Raw genomic sequence first — 25164 nt, 5'->3', positions numbered from 1 at the left:
GAGTTTTCCTGACCTAGGACTGCAGGATTAGGTCCACTGTTAAGTAGTTTTATAGATTTTTTTTTCCTGGTATTTATAGCTACCTTACACTCAGAATGAGGAGTCATAATACAACAGAGGCAGCAGCTAAGCAAGCAATCCTGATGACTTCTACTTTTGTCACCAGGACCACCACTACGAGTTTACAACATGTTTTTTTCCAACTTTATTTGTATAAATAAGAGGAAGTGTAAAAGCAGAAAAAAGTTATTAGACCAACATCCCAATGGACCAAGGTGATATTTATTGTGATTTTACATTCTGTAGAAGAAATGAGGCAATGACCACCCTCTATCAAAGTGCATTCTGGACTACTTTGCCATCTTGATTCTATATACCAGGGGTCGGCAACCTATGGCACGCTGCTGCCTGACGGAGTCCTGGCAAGCAGCAGCGTGCCATTAAAAATCCTGCCCTGCTCAGCCCAGCGCGGCCTGGCCTGCTCTTGTCTGCCCTCCGCTCCCGCCTCCGCGGGGGCAGAAGCTTGGTCCTGCCGGCTCCCCTGCCTCTTCCCGTAGTGTGCTGGGTTCCTGCCCCTCCTTCGCCTCTCAGTCCCTCCCTCCCTGCTGCTGATGGTGCTTGAGAGGGAGGGGGGCGAGAAGGAGCAGAGACAGGGCCTTGGGGAAGGGGGTGTGTGGAAGAGGGGCATATCCCCTCCAGCCCCCTGCCAACCAGCCCCCCCCCCACACACACCCCAGGCCTCTGCCCTGACACACACACCCCCACACACCCCAGCTTTCTCCCCGAGCCCCAACCCCCTTTCACACACACCCAGCTCTCTGCCCTGAGCCCCGCAGAACCCACCGAGGCCCCTGCCCTGAGCCCTGTGCCCATCCCGCATATACACCCAGCCCTCTGCTTGACTCCTTCACCCGCCCCACGACCCCAGCTCTGACTCTGGCACCCCTACACATCCCCAGCCCCTCCCATCCCATGCACGCCCCACATCCTGACTCTTGCACCCCCCACATCCCCACTCCCATCTGAGCACCAAATGGGAGCTCTAGCACCCCCCCACACACATTCCCACCTACACCCCTCACACCAAATGGGAGCTGCCCAGGTAAGTGCCGCACACCCAAACCTCCTGCCCCAACCCTGAGCCCCCTCCCTTCTTCTAGCTCCTGGCCAGACCCTTCACCCCCAGCCCTGTGCTCGGTGCAGAGAAGGGAACAGAATGGGCCAGAACCAGGGAGAAGGTAGGTACCCACTGTATGTGGGCAGGGCCGGGACCCCAGACCGGCAGCGGGCTGAGCAGGTCCAGCAGCCGGGATCCTGGCTGGCAGGAGCCGGCGGATGGAATCCCTTAGCAGCAGTGGGCTGAGCCGCTCAGCCCACTGCTGGCTCGGGGTCCCGGCTGCCAGCCCCGCACAGCCCGCTGCCGGTCTGGGGTACCGGCTGCCTGACCCTTGCCAGCTGGGGTCCCAGCCACAGGCCCCACCCAGACCACTGCCGGCCTAGGTGAACAGAACCCCAGACCAGCAGCGGGCTGAGCGGGCCAGCAGCATAAGATCAACATTTTAATTTAATTTTAAATGAAGCTTCTTAACGTTTTGAAAAACGTGTTTATTTTACAATACAACAATAGCTTAGTACATAATACATAGACTTATAGAGAGAGACCGTCTAAAAAATATTAAAATGTATTACCAGCACACAAAACCTTAAATTAAAGTGAATAAATGAAGACTCGGCACACCACTTCTGAAAGGTTGCCGACCCCTGCTATATACTTATGCCAGAACAAAAATGTTCCTGGCATAAAAATCTCCTCTCTCATCTCAAGGAAATACAATCAATTTAGTCCTCTTCAAAACAGAACAGAAGTTCCACGTAGCCCATTACTATATCTCCTCAACTGGACTACCTTTCTTCAGATAAAAAGTACTAAAATTGGACAGCAAGTTCATGTGTTCTAACCTGGGCCCTATAATTGCTTCTTTGGATTCATGCAACACATACAAACCATCATGTCAAGCAAAGAACGTAAATATTTCATCTACCAAAACAGCCAGTCCTACTACCAGATGGAAACGCGTTAATGCAAGCTTTTGTTCTTAGATTAGGCACTGATTCATCCTTGCTTACCTTGACCTTCCCAGGGATGTAATTTTGGAAGTTTCACAAGGCTGATAAATTCTACTTAATTTCATCATCTTACATTTAGGCACCTCAGACCACTTACCTGAATCAAGATTATCCTGTATAGCTGTAAATATCCTCCTGCCTTAACTACACCACTTAAAGTATGAAACTTGTAGATGACACTAAGTATTACAGATAACCAAGAGACTTCTCCAAGATCAATCATTTACATACAATCCTGTTTATACTTTTACCTACAGATAGTCCTAACTCACCTTTGTTCACTCACCTAGCCTAGCTTTGTAACTTACCTAGCCCATAAAAAACTGGCAACGGCTTAAATTTGCTACTAGACAAACCAGATTAGCCAGTTATCTTGCCTAGCAGTGTTTATTATCCATAAGCCACCAAGAATTTAATATTCTCTGTCAAAACATACAGATGCAGACAAACTAGATTAGCATCCTTTCCTTTTCAGTAAGGAATAGTTACTTAGCCACTCTACCAATAGCTCCACTGGATCTTGCAGACCCAACGTTTATTAGCCATTTAAAATTCAACACACGCGCGCACACACACAAAATTCCCTTATCACTGCAACCTTCGCAACACCCTTCTCTCTTTATGAAGCTCTGTGTGCTTCAAGTTTTGGCTCTCTGTAGTTTGAGCACTAAAATCAGTATAGCTAAATGAGATTAAAAATAATGTTGTATTTAATTTTGCTTTAATGCACACACAATCCCTTGGAGTCAAGTCCCAGCTCTAAACCTGGGCCAGTTTTCCCTCTAGTTTACCTCTTGCTAACAGAAGCACTTCCAGTTTATTCCATGACTCAAATTTCTCATTTTATCTCAGAGCCCGATCTGAAACTTGGGACGGATCCATTTTAAAACCCAAAATGGTGACAAAGCATCAGTAGAACCTAGGCCGCATTAAATATACACCTTCAAAGCCTGAAATAATTCCATTTTACAGTAATTACATATTGTAGAGATGTTTCATATATCAATCCCCTATTCTTTCTGTGGAAAACTTCAGACATTTGAGGATTTATTTTTTTTAAGTGATCACACACCTCTCACCCCAGGGACAAAATAATCCAAATTTTTCTGTAGAGCTTCTCAACTCATATAAGTCAGATGCTGTTCCTCCTGAATTCCCATATTGTACTCTATAAAGAACTCTTTCCTCTACAGATTTAATTTGCCCTAATAGAGAACATAACTGGAATAAATTCAACAATGAATTAAAAAAATTTTTTTTCCCATTCGTGAAACTATTCTTCGCAGTTTTCCTACACAAACACATTCAAAGTTATATTCCTGCATAGTTACGTTTTCCACAATGAGTTCCAAACTCTTTCCCATCTCCCAAACGTGCGTGCTCTAGCTGTTTTATTCTTTATAATACACTTATTGAAAGAGTCATTCCAAATTTATTCCTTGGTTACCATCATTTGAAAACAACATCACATCTTAAGCAGCTCATTACACTCCATATGGAGCAGCACTGAGACGCAATGGCTTTATATAGATCTTACAAAAAGGCAAATAATCACAGCACAAACTTCAAAGTCACTAGATGGTGGAGAGAGAGGTTCCACCACAGTAAGCAAGATCAGATGTAAGAAATTAACTCTAATTTCTAGAACACCACACTTTTATCAGAAAAGCTAGTTTACTGCAATGTGAGACAAATTAACATATTGATCCATAAGGGTTTGAGAACACTCTCACTCCCATAGAAAAGACAGTGACCTTTTCTGTAACTGGTTTTCTTTGAGATGTGTTGCTCATGTTTATTCTACAATAGGTGTGCGTGCTCGCCACGTTCACCAGTTCCAGAAGTTTTCCCCCTAGCAATACCCGTAGGGGAGCGCCCTAGCAACCCCTGGAGTGGCACCTCCATGGTACGGTATAAGGGGCGCTGCGAGCTCCCCTCAGCCTCAGTTCCTTCTTGCCAGACAACTCAGACAGAGGGGAAGGAGAGCAGGATGTGGAATAGACATGAGCAATACATCTCGAAGAACATCTGTTACGGAAAAGGTGCCTTTTCTTCTTCGAGTGATTGCTCATGTGTATTCCACATTAGGTGATTCCAAGCTATATCTGTTGGAGGGAGAAGGAGTCCACAAACTCTCGGGACAGAGAATGGCCCTGCCAAACCCGGCATCCTCCCCAGACTGAGGGCTTGTCTACATCAGAAAGTTGCAGTGCTGGTGAGGGAGTTACAGCGCTGCAACTTAGGAGGTGTACACATCTGCAGGGCACCACCAGCGCTGCAACTCCCTGTTTGCAGCGCTGGCCGTACTCCCGTTTTGTCTCGGGTGTAGAGGATCCAGCGCTGGTGATCCAGCGCTGGTAATCAAGTATAGACACTTACCAGCGCTTTTCTTGACCTCCGTGGAATAAGCAGGTATCCCAGCATACCTGAGGAAGCCTCTGGTAATCAAAACTGGTCTCCTTCCCCAGCTTGCTCTCGCGTTCCCCGAACCCCGAGCAAGCAGGTCTCCTTCCCTGAGGTTTGCGGGTGGTTCCGGGAACGCGAGAGCAAACGCGGCGAAGCTGGTCTCCTTCCCCGGTTTGCTCTCGCGTTCCCCGAACAAGCAGGTCTCCTTCCCTACGGTTTGCAGGGTGGTTCGGGGAACGCGAGAGCAAACCGCGGCGAAGCTGGTCTCCTTTCCCGGTTTGCTCTCTCGTTCCCCGAACCCCGAGCAAGCAGGTCTCCTTCCCTGCGGTTTGCAGGGTGGTTCGGGGAACGCGAGAGCAAACCGCGGCAAAGCTGGTCTCCTTTCCGGTTTGCTCTCTCGTTCCCCGAACCCCCGAGCAAGCAGGTCTCCTTCCCTGCGGTTTGCAGGGTGGTTCGGGGAACGCGAGAGCAAACCGCGGCGAAGCTGGTCTCCTTTCCCGGTTTGCTCTCTCGTTCCCGAACCCCCGAGCAAGCAGGTCTCCTTCCCTGCGGTTTGCAGGGTGGTTCGGGGAACGCGAGAGCAAACCGCGGCGAAGCTGGTCTCCTTTCCCGGTTTGCTCTCTCGTTCCCCGAACCCCCGAGCAAGCAGGTCTCCTTCCCTGCGGTTTGCAGGGTGGTTCGGGGAACGCGAGAGCAAACCGCGGCGAAGCTGGTCTCCTTTCCCGGTTTGCTCTCTCGTTCCCCGAACCCCCGAGCAAGCAGGTCTCCTTCCCTGCGGTTTGCAGGGTGGTTCGGGGAACGCGAGAGCAAACCGCGGAGAAGCTGGTCTCCTTTCCCGGTTTGCTCTCTCGTTCCCCGAACCCCCGAGCAAGCAGGTCTCCTTCCCTGCGGTTTGCAGGGTGGTTCGGGGAACGCGAGAGCAAACCGCGGCGAAGCTGGTCTCCTTTCCGGTTTGCTCTCGCGTTCCCCGAACCCCCCTTGAAGCCGCCCAACAGCGCTGCAGTGTGGCCACATCTAACACACTTGCAGCGCTGGTTGCTGTAAGTGTGGCCACTCTGCAGCGCTGGCCATATACAGCTGTACTAATACAGCTGTAACAACCAGCGCTGCAAAATTTTAGATGTAGACATGGCCTGAGAGACAAACGCATAATGAGAGGTGAACGTGTGAACGGAAGACCATGTGGCAGCCCTACAAATGTCCTGAAAGGGGACATGGGCCAAAAAGGCAGCTGACAAGGCCTGTGCAATTGGTGGCCTTCACAATTGGTGGCAGAGGGATTCCACTAGGTCATAACAGGTACAGATGCCGAGGTGGTCCAATTGGAGAGCGCTGAGTGGAGATCAGCCGAGGCGATGAACAGTTGTGAGGACTGCCCAACATGGGCCCAGCCTCTGTCCCGGGTTTACTCCAGTGCTGCAGTGAAGATCACCTCTTCCTAGCCTTCTTGACGTGCCCCGTGGATGGGGAGCGGTGCCGACGAGTCGATGGTGCCGAAGGGTCGCCACACACTGACACCGCAGTGCCCGGGCCGACCCAGTGCGGCACGCCAGAGCTGACTCCATCAGAATAGCCTGGAGCCTAAAGTCCTTTCTCTCTTAGTCCCAGGCTTAAACGACTTGCAAATCTTGCAGTGATTGCTGAGATGGGTTTCCCCCAAACAGTGTAAACAGTCTGCATGCGGATCACTCACTGCATAGATTGTCTACAGGTGTTGCACGACTTAAAACCCGGGGCACAGGGCAGACTCCAGCCCGAGCGCACACACGCACTCACTTGCTCCAGGTACTCTACACTGAACGAACAAGCAGTTTTGGGGATGAGCTACAGCAAAGCTGGAGCAGCGCAGTTCTGAAGCACTTTCACTGACAGCAAGAAGGAAATGAGGGTGGGGAGAGTGCACAGCGCCCCTTATACTGCACCATGGAGGCGCCACTCCAGGGGTCGCTATGGCGCTCCCCTATGGGTACTGGTAGGGGAAAAACTTCTGGCACTGGTGCGCATGGCAAGCATGCACACCTATTGCGGAATACATTCAAAGAAGAAACGTAACTGTATTCTCTCGTTTTATTTGCTCACAGTGATTCCTAATGGTGGTGGCAGTCTAATCATCTGCCTTTCAAGCTGGGGCATTAGTGAGGGAGGAGGAAGGGGAGAAAATTGATTAGAGTAAATTTAAAAGTAAAAATGAATGTTTCATACCTGTATTCAGCCCCCCATCCTTTAACAAAACTCATTCTTATGGTACACATTCTAGTTAGCTGATACACTGCTTCAAAACCCTGATTCACAGATTGAGCCAGAAGAGCAGCAAATTCCTGGTTATTAAAGATCTTCAGGTTGCATCCTATGAAGAAAAAAAAAAAGTTAAGAAAACTACAGCCCATGCATACTTGCAGGCTTTCCTAAAAGGGCAATGTCAAGAGCCAACTTCTAGAAGTTAACAGGAAGATAGTGCATTTAAATTTACTCGATTTCTTGATTAGTGTATCTTGTACTTGTGCCCTTACCTGGTGGAATTTTGCACACCGTTGCAGGATGCCAGCCATATCTTTGATTACAATTGGGGCTCTGAACAAAGATTGCGCTATCACTTAGGCACTCAGCAAAAACTTCTCCACCAATGTAATACAGACGCACTCCCCTTCCTGAAACAAGATTAGTAGAAGCTTCACTTATGATATGATCTGAACTGGTTGACACATTAGAAGACTTCTTTATTTCACTGAGGGCCAACTCCTCCCCCCCAGAACTGCAAGGTGGATCAGTTAAGCTGGCAATATGGCCATATTGCCAGCTGACACCTGTAGCGAGAGCAGGATGTGGTAAGAAGAATTCCTCCTCCCACAACCCTAGAATGTGGTGTTCTTGAACGAGAAGAAAGTCTGTTCTTGACAAGAAATTTTCTTCCTTTTATTTAGTACTTTGAGACAAAGCAAAGCAACCAGAATCAAAGTTTGAAGGCAATGTTGATTCCTCACATACTCTCTCTCTTGAAAGCAATACTTGCAATTAAAACAAGTAGATTAACTTTCTTATTAAATCTTGTTCATTTAGTATAAATACTAGTGTGGTAGGTGAAGTGGCATGTGCCACAATACTCTGAAGAAGAACAAGGCTCATGGATAGTTTGCTACTTCCTCTAACCTCCAAGGCCTTCCTTACACTGAACAGACTCCTACCCCACCCCTACCCCAGTTTGTCACAGGCACCACAGAACTTCATTTGGCTCTTACAAAAAGGCAGCCTCTTCCTGCTCCTCCTTAATATGAACTAGCTCTCCTGTCTAGAAAAATACCTGATCTGAATTAGCTATTTTCATATAAACAGCATACAACATATTTCTAATGGCAAGCTGTTGCTAATGTAATAGCTCATTCAGCAAGGAGACACACTGTGAAAAAAGTGCTTTTTTTTGTAATTCCATTTCTTTAAAAAAAATATTTGCTTATTGTTCTAGGGCTTCTCAATTGGATTTTTTTTACTGACAGTTTTGCTTGAGCAGTTAAATTGTATGCTGGTAGTTCCCAAAAATCTAAAGTTTTCATAAACTGACTTTTAAACCACAATTGTTTTATTTTTTGAAAGTTTTGATTTAACATGAAAGATTTCACCAAAAAAATCCACATTGAAATCCAGCAAAATAGAAATTTAAGCTTTGCAAGTCGACTTCTGCCCTCCCCCACCTCCAACAGCTCTAATGAAAGGCCAGAGTCACAACACAATTCAGTACTGCTAGTATTTTATTAAACGTTGCTTGTTTCGTTTATTGTTCTCATTTAATAATGTTCAAGTCCTATGCTGATCGAAATTTAAGCTGCAACACTCAGAACTTAGCAAAAACCACCCCAGCCTCTATTCAGGGAAGTGTCGTTACCCTTAAAGAGATGGTTACAAGATTTAGAACATACCTATGTGTCGCCTTGTCATTTCCACCGTGGCATTTCTGTTAACGTTGGAGAGCAAACCTAGACAAAATCTTTCTGAATTTGACGGGTCTGTAAAACCATCCACAGTCAGTGAAGGCTGTGATGCATGAAAGGTTTCTCCCACTCTCTGATTCAGTTCATAATATGCTATTGAACACCAAAACGCAGGCTCTGAATACGTAACTGGCTGTAAGTCTGAAAACAAGAAATAGTGAGAATTCCTGTGATAATGAAACAGATGTTTAAAAATATATAGTTATTGATTCAAACGAACTTGTCTTGGCAACAGCTCATGAGCTATAAATCAATCAGTAACTAAGTTTTCATTTTCTATAAATCATGCAGCGAATTTCCTCCTCACAGCCCATATTCTGCACAGAAACATAAAAACTGTTATACTGGACTAACCGGCCATCCAGTACAGGATTCTGTGACTGAGTGGCAAGTAACAAACGCTACAGAAATAGTTATGGCATAGCCTGACCACAAAAAAAGGTTTCCTCTCAAGCCAACCTCTAACTATTGGTCATTATGTTCTGAAGCAAGTGTTTTTTAATATCCCCTCACCCTTGCCCTTGCCCTTCCCCCTCTCCCCAAGCATGTACTGTAACACTGAGACACTCCTGTTATCCATATGAATGGGTAAGGCCTTTTAAAGCTACTGCTTTTAACAGGAATATCCTCTATCCTTATATCATGAGAAGTTAATAGAAGCTCCAATGTATCTTCCACATAAAATCTTTATTTTGTACACTTTTATAACGTATATTGTTTGTCTTCGAGAACAGCTCAGTCCCTTCAATCTCTTTAATTAGTTTTTCCATGCCCTCGTCATTCTCATCCATCTCTAAGCCCTCTAATTCAGGCGAGGGAACACCCTCACACAATCACTGCTTACTCAGTAGATTTGAGCAACTGCTGTTTATAACTGAGGAAATAAAGAATGGGGTAAAATTTTATCCAGTAGGAGGATTAGTTTACAATTCTACGCTGAATGTCCAAAACACAGGGCCACTGATACGAATATTGGGGTCTTAGGAAAAAACCCTTGCCTTTCTACACTGTCCCATTTGATTGTTAGTTTTCCCCTTCTAGCCTCTTCTTCACCACCAAATCTCTTCCCTTGTACCTTCCGAGTCATTGCCACTGAGTTATTTTTCCCATTTTCACCTTCAGAGGTTGCTTTTCCCAACACAGCATCTCTTGATTTTCCTGTCACATGCCCTTCCCATGGCTGGCCAACCAGGCGAGTCTGTGACTCCTTGTAATTCTTCCTAATAGCTATGCAGCAGACAGTTGACACCTCAGCAAGACAGAGGTAGGAGGGAAGCAGCTGTTCCCTTGTAGCCACAGGTGACGCTATTGTGTAGGTGCACTAGCATACTAAAGCAGCAGTGTGATAGAAGTCAAGTCTAGGCAGCTACTACAGTGCTGGGGAGATTTTTAGCAGCCCCTATTATCTGGCAGCTATATGTATATGGAAACATTACAGCCACCAACTGACGTCTTAAGTAATTTATTCTTACAAGTAAAATTCCCTTCCTGCTCCCATCATTCTTGCATAGCCTCAGCCATTCTACCCTTTCCCAAGGTCCCAGCAGTTACAAGTAAAAGAGTACCACACTTATTCACATTTAACATCTTTGCAATTAAACCTGAGTTTTAGCAAAGACACCTTTAATGAGAACTAACCATGACACTGCTTCCTTCTAATATAGACTCCACCCTTCTGTGAATGATCAGCACCCAACAAAGGAGAAAGACTTATGCTGATACATATACAAAGCACACGATTTAGGAAACAATTAAAAGTGAAGTATTTCCAGCTTACCAGGCTATGATTAACTGGGTGAGAGAGTACTAGGAGATAGCTCTGCTGGAGATCCTGTGGAAATAATCAGAATATTTTAGATAATTTTAATCTGGAAAACTGGTTGCAAGATATCAGATGTGTTTGTAGTTCATTACAAAGAATGATATCGTAATACAATGCTAGCATATGGAGAAAGCATGGTGTTCCGTAATCAAAATAAAACTCAGAAATGAAGTGCCTTATCCTTAGTTTAAAATATCAATACAATGGATTGCCCAACTGTATACACACTTTAGGAGCTACTTTTGCTTTTTTGTTAGTACAGTAGTACCTTACAGTTATGAAGGCCTCTGTTCCCGAGGCTGTTCATAACTCTGAACAAAACATTATAGTGGTTCTTCCAAAAGTTTACAACTGAACAGTAACATAATATAGCTTTGACACTTTACTATGCAGAAGAAAAATGCTGCTTTTAACCATCTCAATTTAAATTAAACAAGTACAGACAGTTTCCTTACCTTGTCAAAAAAAAAATTTTTTTAATTTTCCCTTTCTTTTTTGGTAGTTTACGTTTAACACGGTACTGTACAGTATTGCTTTTTTTGGTCTCTGCTGCCTGATTGCATACTTCCAGTTCCAAAGAAGGTGTGTAGTTGACTAATCAGTCTGTAACTCTGATGTTCATAACTGAGGTTCTTACTGTATTAAACACCTTTAATGGTGAAATCCTAAGTATTTGGCAGGAACTCACATTACATTCACCGCATGTGGATTATATCTTAAATCCTCATGTATATTTTGTTTATTTTTAATCGACTGTAGAAACCAGGGCTTCCTGCTTGACTTCCAGTGAGGGACAGCTAGAAAAGAAGGTAGATGTGACAAACACAGAGGTTTTATGACACTTTGAGATCCAAACTCTCACTGAGGCCAGGCATGTCTTTGGAAATGTCATAACTGGGATTATATATTTAAAAGACTATTCTCATGGAAGGATGATGAAAGACTGAGAAAAGAAACATGAACTCTCCTGCACAGTCTACTATGGACTAGAGAAGAAATACAGGGGAAAGAGGCAAAGACACAAAACACAAGGCTGCTTCTAGCACAGGGATCGGCAGCCTCTGGCAGGTGGCTCGCAGGGTCCGAGACGGTTTGTTTACCTGCCGTGTTGGCAGGTTTGGCCGATCGCAGCTCCCACTGGCCGCGGTTTGCTGTCCCAGGCCAATGGGGTGGCGGGAAGCCGTGGCCAGCACATCCCTTGCCCATGCTGCCCCCATTGGCCTGGGACAGCGAAGCGCGGCCAGTGGGAGCCGCGATCGGCCAAACCTGCCAACGCAGCAGGTAACGAAACTCCCAACCCGCCAAGGTGCTTACCCTGGCGAGCCACCTGCCAGAGGTTGCCGACTCCTGTTCTAGCAGGTTAGCCTTTTAAACTAAAGGCATCAAGTTTATATTGCTGAGGCACTGCAGCCCTTATCTAAACTAGTACAGTTAGAGTCCAATTTAAGTAAGACTGCCAACATTAAACACAGACTGCCAAGATAGACTATCTGAACGCACTGTCAGCAGGAACTTATCATCCAGAGGTAACAGTGCTGACCAGGGTTCCTCTAATTTTTTATGTCCACGGGCGGAATAAATTTTTTTATGTGCACCAATATGGAGGTGATATGTGACAGGAACAGGAACTGAGTTGTTGTAGAGGTTTCTTCAACTCTATTCCTGGGGAAAATTCTCTGTTGTCTGTGTTGTTACAGACAGTTTGACAGGTATTTTGAAATAAGTTACCAAAATAATTAAAACTGGCATGATTATGTAGTGTTATTTTGACCAAAATATGCAGAATTTTAAATACCGTGTGCAGAATTCATTTTTCGGCACAGAATTCCTCCAAGAGTACACAGTGAGCAAGACTGGATTAGTCTTTTGCCCCATGTACTGGCCAAATGAGATAAGCAATTGCCTTTTGCAATGGATTTTATATATATTCTATCATCAGCACTGGTAGCATCAAGCACTAGTCATGCAAAGTTATGGGGAGTCTAACCGCCAGTCAGGGAATCTTACAGTTAAGGCATGGACCAGGACCAACGAGATCAGAGTTTACTCTCAGCTCTGCCAGTCTTCCCGTGTGACCTTGACCAAATTCACTTAATCTCTGCCTCCATTCCCTATGGTCAAATGGGATACTTCTCTACATCAGAGGTACTTGCACAAGAGGAAAAATGTTATATAGAATAAGGTTTTCAAAACGGTCATACTATTCATTAAGCAGACCAGATCAAGCAGCCCCTAGACTTCTGGGAACAAAGAGGATGTGTTTAACTTCTTTGGCTAATATAAACTTATCTACAAGATTCTCTTTTCAGGATAGTCTGGCAAGACACTGGCAAGTATGCCCCAGTATGATTCATCCTTGAATAGTTACGTTCTTTTGTAAGAAGTCATTTCCATATCGTCATTGTTCATACTAAATTGGTATTGAAATTCAGAAGAGATTGGAATAATATGCTTGTATATACAGAGGAATTCCATTATGATTTGTAGCGAAAGGGTGTTTTGTTAATTTAGATGGGAATAAAGGGCTCAAAGAGTCAAACGTGTTAACAGGACCCTGAAACTGTCCAAAGTTGAACAGTTTTAAATAAGGCCAAGGATTTGGAGGAGAGAGACCTCAGCCTGCTTTGTACCCACGCTATGTACTATAAAATTTATTCCACAAGGTTAAAAATGTACTGATTAACATACACAAATGGAAAAAAAGATTTAAACAAGGCAAACAAATTGAAACTGAAATTGAGTGATGATGCAAAATAAACAGTCAAAATCTATCAACACTTTTTTTTTTTTTCCTTAAAAAGGATGAATAGTGGTTATAGTCTCTTTCTTATTCTGCCAATAGTCCTTCTTAGTGGGGAGGGGGAAAGGGTTAGTTCTGTTGTGTAATTCTGAGCTAGGAATGACAGTCCCTTTCCTGCTTTTGACAAAACAGCCACACGATAGACAGGAGATAGGATAGTATAAAGGGGGGGGGGGAATACGGCTTTTGTTGATGTTCTCAAGATACACGTCAGCTGGTCATTCAGACAGATGCTTCTGGTTGGCAGATCAGCCACCTCTGGACCCCAGCTCACCTCCCTGGCCAGGAACATAATTTGGTTGGTCTGATTAGAGATCCCTTTCCTTCACTGGTCCTTCAGCCAAGCAGAGCTGGTTGGGCCAGCTCATCTCGCTATGCTGGTGCTGTGCAGCGCAGTTGATTTTACAATCAGGTGAAAAGCCAAGAGAGGAAGATGTAGAACAGGCACTAGACAGTGGTGGGGATGGCAAAGGACAAATGAGGGAGGCAAGACAGCAGGATCTCATATGTATCACGATGAGCTCCCCTCTGATGAAATGAAGACAGTCAAGCATCCCAACCTGAGAATTAAGGTCTCATGTCACAGCAACAATCCTTTTGCTACTGCCACAAGGATGGTAAAAGTTCTTTTTCCCTCAAGTTTCTTTTTAAAGGCACCAAAAAGGATAATGGGAAGAATTGTTTATCCTCTCATTATTTTGCCACATTAGGCCTATTTTTTGACGTACCAATTTCGTAACAAGTAACAAGTCACCGGGACCAGATGGCATTGAAATTATGGAACTATTAACTATGGTTTGTAACCTGTCCTTTAAATCAGCTTCTGTACCCAATGACTGGAAGATAGCTAATGTAGCGCCAATATAAAAAGGGCTCTAGAGGTGATCCCGGCAATTACAGACCGGTAAGTCTAACGTCAGTACCAGGCAAATTAGTTGAAACAATAGTAAAGAATAAAATTGTCAGACACATAGGAGAACAAATTGTTGGGCAAAAGTCAACATGGTTTCTGTAAAGGGAAATCATGTTCTACTAATCTATTAGAGTTCTTTGAAGGGGTCAACAAACATGTGGACAAGGGGGATTCAGTGCATATAGCGTACTCAGATTTGCAGAAAGTCTTTGACAAGGTCCCTCTGGGGATAAGAGGGAAGATCCTTTCATGGATTGAGAACTGGTTAAAAGACAGGGAACAAAGGATAGGAATAAATGGTAAATTTTCAAAATGGAGAGGGGTAACTAGTGGTATTCCCCAAGGGTCAGTCCTAGGACCAATTCTATTCAAACTTATTCATAAATGATCTGGAGAAAGGGGTAAACAGTGAGGTGGCAAAGTTCACAGACGACACTAAACTACTCAAGATGGTTAAGACCAAAGCAGACTGTGAAAAACTTCAAAAAGATCTCACAAAACTAAGTTATTTATTTGTTCCCATAATATAAGTACTAGGGGCCACCAAATGAAATTAATGGGCAGCAGGTTTAAAACAAATAAAAGGAAGTTCTTCTTCATACAGCACACAGTCAACTTGTGGAACTCCTTGCCTGAGGAGGTTGTGAAGGCTAGGACTATAACAATGTTTAAAAGGGAATTGGATAAATTCATGGTGGTTAAGTCCATTAATGGCTATTAGCCAGGATGGGTAAGGAATGGTGTCCCTAGCCTCTGTTTGTCAGAGGATGGAGATGGATGGCAGGACAGAGATCATTTGATCATTACCTGTTAGGTTCACTCCCGCTGGGGCACCTGCCATTGGTCACTGTCAATAAACAGGATACAGGGCTGGATGGATCTTTGGTCTGACCCAGTATGGCCATTCTATTTTCTTATGGTCCACTGCCTTCTGGTCCCCTACTCCTATTATCAGTCATAATCTTCACCACAGGGCTTGAGTGGTATCAATAAACCTTTTCTTTTTTAAAAAATTCAGTTCCCCACACCCCTTTATTTTTTTTTTAATTATTTTACATAACAGGACACTGTAGCAAATTATGAACCCCTACCCACTTTCCACAGTTAGGCTTACAATTAAAGAAGGCCTGTCAGACCTCCATTATTACAACCATTGTTGAAAGAAGTCATCACATTGAGTTAGATCAGGCCTGCACAACATGCAGCCCGCGAGGGCTCACTGTGTGGCCCACGGGGGGTGAGTAGGTGGGCTCATTGTGCGGCCCACGGAGGGTGAGTAGGCAAGCTGCGGTTGGGCAGTGGCGAGGGGTGAGGAGAAGACAGGGGCTGAGGAGGCAAGTGAGGAGTCAGTGGCTGACCTGTTCTACTGATCTGGTCTGGCTCCCATCCCCTCTCCAAGGGTTGCAGCTGTCTGGAGGTGCTGCCTTCCATGCCTTCCTCAGTCACACCTCATTCATTCAACAGGGCAATCGATTATAAAGTTGGGGGAAGAGCTTATTCTACTTCTAGCAAAAAGACATTTTTCTTTTACTTTAATTATACTACCTTAGAGGCCCGCTATAACTTATTACCAAGGTTCAATACCACTGTTTCAGTGGGGAGGCGCTGGGGAAGGAGGGTTTCCTTCTGTAGGGTGGGTGGTGCTGGGGGGGGGGGAGTATTTCAGGGGGGCTTGGCGGTGCTGGGTGGGGGGTTTTGGCAGGGCCGGTGGGGTTCGGCCCTCAGCTGTTTTCTTTGGAGTAATATGGCCCATGCCGCTTTACGAGTTGTGCAGGCCTGTGTTAGATGATCACACCTAATAATCCCAGCTCTGAACACATAGTGAAGAGATGAATATGCTTTACCTGTATCCATGCTTTGGTTCAACTGCTGATCACTTGTTTCTCCATCTTCACTGATGTATCCTGGTGGTGGCGTTTCTGCAAAGAGCAAACAAATTGTATCAATATTACATATGTTAGCTCACTGATTAAGTTTTTAGGATTTTCATTCTAAACAGTCTGTGCCATACACTATCTGAGCAGTGAGTTAGGACTTCATATTGGTGGGTGTTATTTATCACAGCAGCATCTGCAACACCTTCCAGCCTTAAATCTGTGCCTTATCTAGCGTGAAATTTGTGTGTAATTTTGTCTATGTATGTTTTTTTTCACATTGTTCAAGTGTTCACTACATACATGTATATAACTTCACATGCAATTCTTGTTTGTAGCATGCTTGCATTCAGCCAGTTGCAGAATTTTGCAGTATTGATCAACAGATTTCACATTTACTAGGAATTAAAACTGAGAAGCCTCTGGTGAATTCAACACTGAAAAAATCCATGAATTAGCCACCTTCACATAGGATAGCCATGTTATCAGTTACCCTGCCCGCATTTTAGAATTTTCTACATTACAGAAACCAGCCCTCACTACAACAGTCCACAGTTCCAGCCATTTCCGTCAACATCCAAGGAAGATCCTATGTCAACTAGCTACACCTTCCAATCGACAATGATCCCATCCATGCCAGTTCCCCTCTTGGATTCTAGGCAATTCAACTTGTTTTCAAAGCACCACAAAAATGCTTATCACCTTCCTTGGCTTTTTAAAGAAAATTTCAATCTGTTAAATGTTAACTAATTATTAGGGCTCTCAAGCAATTACCAAAAATTAATTGTACTGTTAAAGAATAATAGAATACCATTATTTAAATGTTTTTGGATGTTTTCTGTATTTTCAAATACATTGATTTTCAATTACCACACAGAATACAACGTGTACAGTACTCACTTTATATTGTTTTTACTGTGCAATATTTGTAATAAAAAATAAAACCCTGCAGTACTTGTATGAGGTGAACTGGAAAAATATGATTTATCATTTTTACAGTGCAAATATTTATTATAAAATAAGCCCCTAGTACACTTTGTACTCTGTATTGTAATTGAATCAACATGTTTGAAAATGTAGAAAAACATCCAAAAATATAATACATTTCAATTGGGCATTCTATTGTTTAAAAGTGTGATTCATCATGTTTTTTTTTGCGTTAATCACCTGAGTTAACTGTGATTAATTGACAGCCCTACTAATTACATGAACAATTTAAGAGGGTTTTTGATACTATAAGTCTAATTTGAACAGCAAGAGTTTAAAAATAAAAACATACAGGAGACTATGGTTGGCTTCCTCTGCCCTCAAAATATGTATTTTTTATACTGCCTTGAAGGCATTAAACTCACTGCACTTCGGGAAGCCATTTTCTGTATGGAAATCTCTGAGCCAGGCAAGCTTTTTGCTGTCAAGGCACCTACTGATGCCTTTTCCCTTTTTAACATTTACAAAACTAAAGTGAAAAGATTTAAATATCTTCAATGAACCTTAAATGACTGGAGGGTTACTTGATTGCTATTAAAATAGATATATTACCATGGTAACTGAGAGATGGTTCATATTGAAACTAAATGAATAGTAAAAGCCCTCAACTTTGAATTTCTACTTTTAGAATAAGTACTGCAAAAAGATTTTAGAAGTCATGCACTAATCCAAGATTGCACTTGGGGGATCAAAGGAATGAACAAGACTAAAGTCGGACGGGAAATACAACTTTCACATATAGCAAACAAATTTACAATGAAGTCATAAAAAGCTAGCATGTATTGTGGAAATCTTTCACACATTCAATGGGATCACAGCTGTAGTACCAGAAATGAACATTCTGCTTGCAACATAATAAAGTACCCAGGTAACTATTTTCTGAACTGAACTATCATTACATCACATTAGATTACTAGCCACATTTATATTAAGGTAACTCTAAGTAGTGAAAGAATGGTTTCAAGAAGTACTTGTTAGGAGAGATTTTTGTTTGTTGTTTTTAAATATAAAAAACAATCCACTTTGAAAAGTGGATTCTTCCCACCTCTGATGCATTCATTACAGTTGAGAAGACCAGGGCCACCTAGAGGATTCAGGGGGTCTGAGGTCTACGGCGACGGTGGGCCCCGTCGCCCAAATTGCCACCGAAGACAACCCGGCACTTCAGCGGTGGGTCCCAGGGCGGAAGGACCCCCCACCGTGGGTCTTCGGGGCACTTCGGCAGCGGGTCCTGGAGCAGAGGACCCCCTCGCAGCCGAAGATCTGGAGCGGAAGAAGCCCTGTGAGAGTTTTCCAGGGGCCCCGTAGTGAAGGACCCACTCCAGGGGTCCCAAAAAACTCTCGTGGGGGCCCCTGTGGCACCCAGGGTCTGGGGCAAATTGCCCCACTTGCCTTCCCCCTCCCCGGCGACGGCCCTGGAGCAACAGCTATGGTTAAGGTCAATAAACTGTTTCTAATCTAATCACTCCCTCCTGTTTTCAGTTGCCTAACCTTTAACCTTTGTCATTCAAATTTCCATATATGGTCTTTGGCCTCAGAACACAGAGCTCCCTACCTAGCACCCAAAGCGGCCCAAAACAGGAAGTTGAAGGTTTGGTATTGAAGACCTTCATTACCACACAGTTTGAAAACTGAAGTTCTGCATATGCATATCATCCAGTCCTACCATCTGGCAGTCAGAGGTTTAGGAACATCCAGAGCATAGGGTTGCATCCCCTGACCATCTAGGCTAATAGCCATTGATAGCCCTATCCTCCACGAACTTATCTAATTCTTTTTTTTAAACCCAGTTATACTTTTGACCTTCACAACATCCCCTAGCAGATGAGTTCAAACAGATTGTCTGTGTGTTGGGTGAAGAAGTACTTCCTTGTTTGGTTTAAACCTGCTATTAATTTCACTAGGTAAGCCCTAGTTCTTGTTATTTACCCCCTCACATAACACACTTCCCCTTTCTCCACACCATTAATGGTTTAAAAGACTTCTACCATATCTTCTCACCTTCCCCCTCACCCCCATCATTGTTTCCTTTGTGTACCTTTCTAATGCTAATTTATCACCTTTTTAGAGATAGGGCAACTAGACCTGTATGCAGTATTCAAGATGTGGCTGCTGCTCACTGAGAAGGTGTTCCCATAGAACTATCCACAATGACTTCAAGTTAGCTGTTTTTACTCAAGAAAGAAATTCAGACCCCATCATCTTGAACATATAGTTGGGACTATGTTTTCCAATGTGCATTACTTTGCACTTACCAAAAATGAATTTCATCTGCCATTTTGTCATGCAGTTACCCAGTAGTGTAACTCCTGGCAGTCAGCTTTGGACCTAACTAACTATTCTAAAAAATTTTGTATTGTCTGCAGATTTTGCCATTTCAATGTTCACCGCCCCCCTTCCAGATCATTTATCAAGTCAGACTACTGTCCTCAACAGCATCTCAAATCCTAGACATGCTGTCTAATAAAAAAAAACACGTACACTGTGTAATATGTTTGTTTTAAACAAAGCTGGTTTTATTAATTTAGTAAAAGCATACTGAATTGTATTGTACAAAAAGCATATTTATAAATAATATTTTCACTTGAATTATTATAGCTAAAAAACCCTCACTTTGAAGTTTAGAAAGCATATCCTGAGTTGTCTTTCCAGTAATCTGAACAATTACAGATTTAATTTAATTTCTACCTTTGACTTATTAACATGGACATTAACCACTAATATAGAGAGTAGCTTTTAAAAAGAAGGATACCTGGTATATAATTGCTCTGTGGTTCAATTCCAGCTGGAAAGTTAGTGTTTTTCAGGAATGGAATGAGTATAGTCATCAAGAGGTGGAAGTTCTGTTAGAATCTCAGTATGTCGTGGCACTAGCACAGGAGGCAAAACTGGGAAAGTAAAATATAAAACGCTTAGTGAGATCCTGTAAATAGCTATTTTACTCCTCTATGGTCTACGAAAACCAGATCTTCAGATGTGCTGAGCTGTTTTTGAAACTCAGGCGATTACACAGTAGTTCTAAATCAGTTATCAGAAGTATCAGATTTGTAAAAAGCCTGTTTAATAAGGACTATTCCATAACAGCCAACTTGGACATGGTCATTTATGTTTTCAGTAGTCTAAGGCAGGTGGATTTCACTACACTAATTGTGACATTTTCATGCTAAACTGAGGATTTGAAACTGTCCAACCCAAATAAAATATACATTTTAGAAGTTTTTACTATATTACCACAAGTGAAAAGTTAACCAATAGTCAAATTATTTGAGTTTGCAAAATCTATGCTATTCTTTCATCCAAATCTTGCCATTTTGGCAAACCACAGGGACAACCCTTTTCCGCTCATTTTTGCACCCCTAATATTACTAACGGACTCCAACTAATCTATTAAGAGTTTTCTGGGTAACATTGTACTGAGGCTTCTTTAAAATGTCCAACAGCAGTCTTCCTACCTGGTGTCTCCACTCTCTGGTAGTGGTAAGGATTTACACATACTTCATCCTTTTTAAGATTAAACGCATATTCACAGTTTTCAATTGCCTTAAGTTCATGATGACTGTGAAGATCTGGCCAGCGCCACAAGCGGCAGTAAATAACATGTGGTAATCCTTTACGATGAGATACTGTAGAGCGCAATCGAAGATCTATATGGGGAAGATGTTCAAAAATATTTACAGGCTGTATCTTAAAAATCATCATAATCAAAAGGTTGGGGAACGAGGGGCAGGGTTGAGTGTTTTCTCTACCCCCTCAGAAAACAAAAAAAGTTAACAATATTTAAATTGCTGTTGCTGAAGAACTTCAGAAGGTAGTATTTTTAAAGTAACTTGAGAAGCTCTAGAATAGTTAATGCCAATGAGTTTGGGGATTCATTAAAAAGCCATTATACCTCTAAGCAAATAAAATGAATTCTTCATATGAATGTGACATGAACAAGACATTTGTAACACTGCACACCATGAACACTCCCTCAGTTTCTACCTCTCATGACTATACGTTAGCATGGATACGTTAAGAAGAGTAATTTCCTGAGGACTTCAAATAAACCTAAAGCAGTCAGCTGCTCAGGTGATCCACATGGCAGTATAACAGTAATGCAAAAGCATCAAAACACATCTTGTAAAAGTGTGCAATTTCATTATGTACTTGAGTATGCATGTACCGTGCTACCAGTTGAAAGTGTTTTGCTAGTTTTAAGACAGACTGCATTGGCTTACACAAATGCAGATGTTTATGATTGTTATGGAATGCGGGAGACAAACCTCAATACACAAAGTAAAGGTGACATGAAAAAATAAAAAGCCTATTTAATTTTTTTTAAAGAATAATTTTTTAAATCTTGCTAATTGATCAGATATTCAAAACTCTATGACATACAAAGCAATTTAAAAACTTTGTATAATTAGGCCTAAGGAGTTAAGTGTGCTAACCTGGTTGTTATAAACACCAAAACACATTAGCGCTTGCATTTTCCAAGTCTTCCCATTCTTTCAATGGCACTGATGTGGAAATACGATTATTCCAGAATTAGAATTTTCATTGGTCAAAACATCAGCTGAGAACTTTTTTTAAAATAGAGGCAAGCAATTGTTTTTAGAGTGCTGTACCATATGATGACTAGGAAGCATTTTATTATAATTTACAGCAAAAGCATCCCTCTACAGACCCTCCAAAGCCAATCCCTCCCACAAGATCTCTATGATGAGACAGGGCAGCATATTCACCTGGTTTGTTCAGAGAAGCTGTAAAGGCCTGTTGTATCCCACTGATCTATCGTATTTGGTGTACTCAGTCCCCAAATTTCAGAGCAAGTGCTGTGCATAAATTGAAAACAAAACAAAAAACAAAAAAATTGATGTGAATATGGAAACATGGTTATTCAAAATACCATGATGTAAAACATGGAAAAGTGTACATAATACTTCCTTTCACATAGAAGATATAGCATTAGATATCAGTGAAACCTAATACAAATGCTCTATTTTCTATATGAAGGAGTCCAATAAAATGGAACATGTGACTCAAGGTAAATGGTAATGTTTTTAAAAGGTGAACAATTTCTCTGGCTTTAAGAAATCAACATAGTTGTAATGTCCCTTAAAACACGCAAAACTTCATCAACCTGGCTGTAAACAAGATTTAATTTTAAAAATTAATTTTTTAAAATAAACCTATTTAAGAAGTTCATAAAGTAAGGCCATGTGCATCTTAAGTTGAACTGCCACAGCATAAGGAGAACACCTTTTAGACATCACCATGACAAAAAACTTCAACTCATTTCAGAAGAGTGCCTGTCTTGTTAAGACAATTACAGAAAATGAGAAATCTTAATTAAAGCAGGTATCAAATACTATTTTCTGCTCCCACAGTGTATACATAAAAGAAAAAACTGTCTAACACAATAGCTTCAAAGTAGCCCATCTTAGAGTTACATTTTAACTAATGACTACCAAAACCATAAATAAGCTGGATGAGAGGGGGGCAGAGAAAACCCCCCACCTTCCCTTACCATACTGTGAAAGACAGTATTTTTTTTGCTAAATCAGTTCTGAGATTTTAACAGATGAATTGCAGCAGTGAAAAAAAATAATAATAATTACAACAGGTTTAAGTGAAGAGGCGACAGTGTGATGTAGACTGGGCAGCATGTTTCTAAGAGCGAGATATTCAGGTGTTCCATACCCAGCTCTATCAGACCATCTCTGTGGCCTTTGGAAGTCAACAATTTTGCTTTTCCATCTATAAAAACAGAATAACCCTTGCACCTCAGAAACTTAAGAGAATGTTAATGTTTGGATACAATGCTTTGAAATGCCAGGCAACAGTTATAAAGCAGTCTGAAGTTTGGTTGCTGTAGTTCTTTAATGTTAACAACACACCTTTAGAATGCTACCATAGATCAGAAATCCAAGATTTCCAAACTCTTATTTACAAGCTCAAGCTTTGATATTTAAAATGTAACTATTAAAATTAGCGTAACGTATCCTATACTAAGAAGTCAGAGGTAAGTGCTAATGAGCAATTTAAAAATAAAAAGCAACATTTCATTTTCGCACAAATTGTTTGTATAAGAGTGCTCTATTTTGCATACAGAAACTCAAACAGCAACCATTCACATACACGCCCTTTACAACCAAGTCTCAGGCCATGTCTACATCTAAAATTTTGCAGCGCTGGTTGTTACAGCTGTATTAGTACAGCTGTATAGGGCCAGCGCTGCAGAGTGGCCACACTTACAGCAACCAGCGCTGCAAGTGGTGTTAGATGTGGCCACACTGCAGCGCTGTTGGGCGGCTTCAAGGGGGGTTCGGGGAACGCGAGAGCAAACCGGGGAAGGAGACCAGCTTCGCCGCGGTTTGCTCTCGCGTTCCCCGAACCCCCCTGCAAACCGGGGGAGGAGATCTGCTTGCTCGGGGATTCGGGGAACGCAAGAGCAAACCGCAGGGAAGGAGACCTGCTTGCTCGGGGGTTCGGGGAACGAGAGAAAACCGGGAAAGGAGACCAGCTTCGCCGCGGTTTGCTCTCGCGTTCCCCGAACCACCCTGCAAACCGCAGGGAAGGAGACCTGCTTGCTCGGGGGTTCGGGGAACGAGAGAGCAAACCGGGAAAGGAGACCAGCTTCGCCGCGGTTTGCTCTCGCGTTCCCCGAACCACCCAGCAAACCTCAGGGAAGGAGACCTGCTTACTCGGGGTTCAGGGAACGCGAGAGCAAACCGGGGAAGGAGACCAGCTTGATTACCAGAGGCTTCCTCAGGTATGCTGGGATACCTGCTTATTCCACGGAGGTCAAGAAAAGCGCTGGTAAGTGTCTATACTTGATTACCAGCGCTGGATCACCAGCGCTGGATCCTCTACACCCGAGACAAAACGGGAGTACGGCCAGCGCTGCAAACAGGGAGTTGCAGCGCTGGTGGTGCCCTGCAGATGTGTACACCTCCTAAGTTGCAGCGCTGTAACTCCCTCACCAGTGCTGCAACTTTCTGATGTAGACAAGCCCTCATTCAATTTACTGGAATTTTATTTAGCACCTGTGTGTCATGGAAAAGCAACAAGATGAGGAATCTGAGTGAAGGATCACCTTTGGTTTGGTGGTCAGACACTTTTACTAATGAAATTTTACAGTCTTTTGGCTAGATCATTTTCTTTAATATGCATCACTATTGCCAAGATGCCTGAGTTTAAAGACTCATTAGTACATACCATGTGCCGGGTATTAATTGACATATGAAGCCTTTATGGTTTTATGACTGGAGTTGGTTATCTTTGAGATGTGGCTCCTTTAAACACAGCTGTAATGTTTCAAACCTTATACTAAATTGCACGGATTATTCAGAACATGATAAATGCAAGCAGCACTTTTGTCTAAATGGCTAACGACTAATTCCAAACACTTGTGGAGATCCCAAGTTGTTAGCTCATCCCAAGTGGCTTGGAAAACCCGGTATAGTCCACTGATCTCAAACAAACTGCATTTCTGATTGACCACATATGACACTATTTTGCAATGAACCCTGGAACATTGTTCTAAGGAGGGAAGGATGCTTTTATTCAGAAAGTGAGAATACTTAATCACAAAAGTTGTCAAGTCCTTTATCTTTCAACAGGTCTAGAGTGCAGGCAATGTGTCACTCATTATGATCGAGGGCACATTTGCTTAGAAGAGAGGTAACATCAAAATGAGATCTGGGGCTAGCTTGCACTGAGTCTTCACCTCAACTCCAACCATCTATGACAAGCCACCGATGTAGATGTCCTGGTACAAATATCAAATATATTCAAGGGAACCTATGATTTGCATGGATGGAACCCGCTTGAAATCAACTTGTATGATCAGTAGAGTGGGTCAGCATTACCATATTTGTTACTGCTCACTGTGGCAAACCTATACCGACGTACTATCAAAGCTGCATCCAGAGCTGTTTCCCTTTTTGTGCCCCACGCAGAGATTTCAGACCAGATGGTGTCCAAAAAAACCCACCAGTTCAAAAAATGGAATAAGATTTTAAATGTTCACTTTTATTCTAGATAAACTGATTAACAGAATGAAAAAATCTTTCAAAATGGAACAGACATTAAAAAAGACTGCATTCTGAAGCAAGCCTTGATGATAAAATCTGAGATAATCCAACCTGCTAACCTTCCTGGCTCCAATGCCAAAAAGTAGAATTACTCCCCACATATGAAATTGGGCCAGTCCACTCCAAGCCTGTGTTGTCACAGCATCAGCTTTCCCATAACTTATTTTGGGATGA

The 25164-nt window shown here is 42.8% G+C and overlaps 1 protein-coding gene across 1 annotated transcript in view; it reads right to left on the bottom strand.

Annotated features, from left to right (window-relative positions):
* SMAD2 (SMAD family member 2) overlaps window positions 1–25164 on the bottom strand; it is a 72739-nt gene that overhangs the window by 3154 nt on the left and 44421 nt on the right. The window contains 8 exon segments of the mRNA XM_030566035.1: window positions 6736–6880; window positions 7044–7181; window positions 8445–8657; window positions 10294–10347; window positions 15896–15970; window positions 19665–19713; window positions 19715–19800; window positions 20365–20556. Coding sequence (XP_030421895.1) covers window positions 6736–6880; window positions 7044–7181; window positions 8445–8657; window positions 10294–10347; window positions 15896–15970; window positions 19665–19713; window positions 19715–19800; window positions 20365–20556 — 952 coding nt within the window.

Source organism: Gopherus evgoodei, chromosome 6 (assembly GCF_007399415.2).
Source record: "Gopherus evgoodei ecotype Sinaloan lineage chromosome 6, rGopEvg1_v1.p, whole genome shotgun sequence".
NCBI lineage: Eukaryota > Metazoa > Chordata > Testudines > Testudinidae > Gopherus > Gopherus evgoodei.
This window is presented reverse-complemented; position numbering and strand designations above follow the sequence as displayed.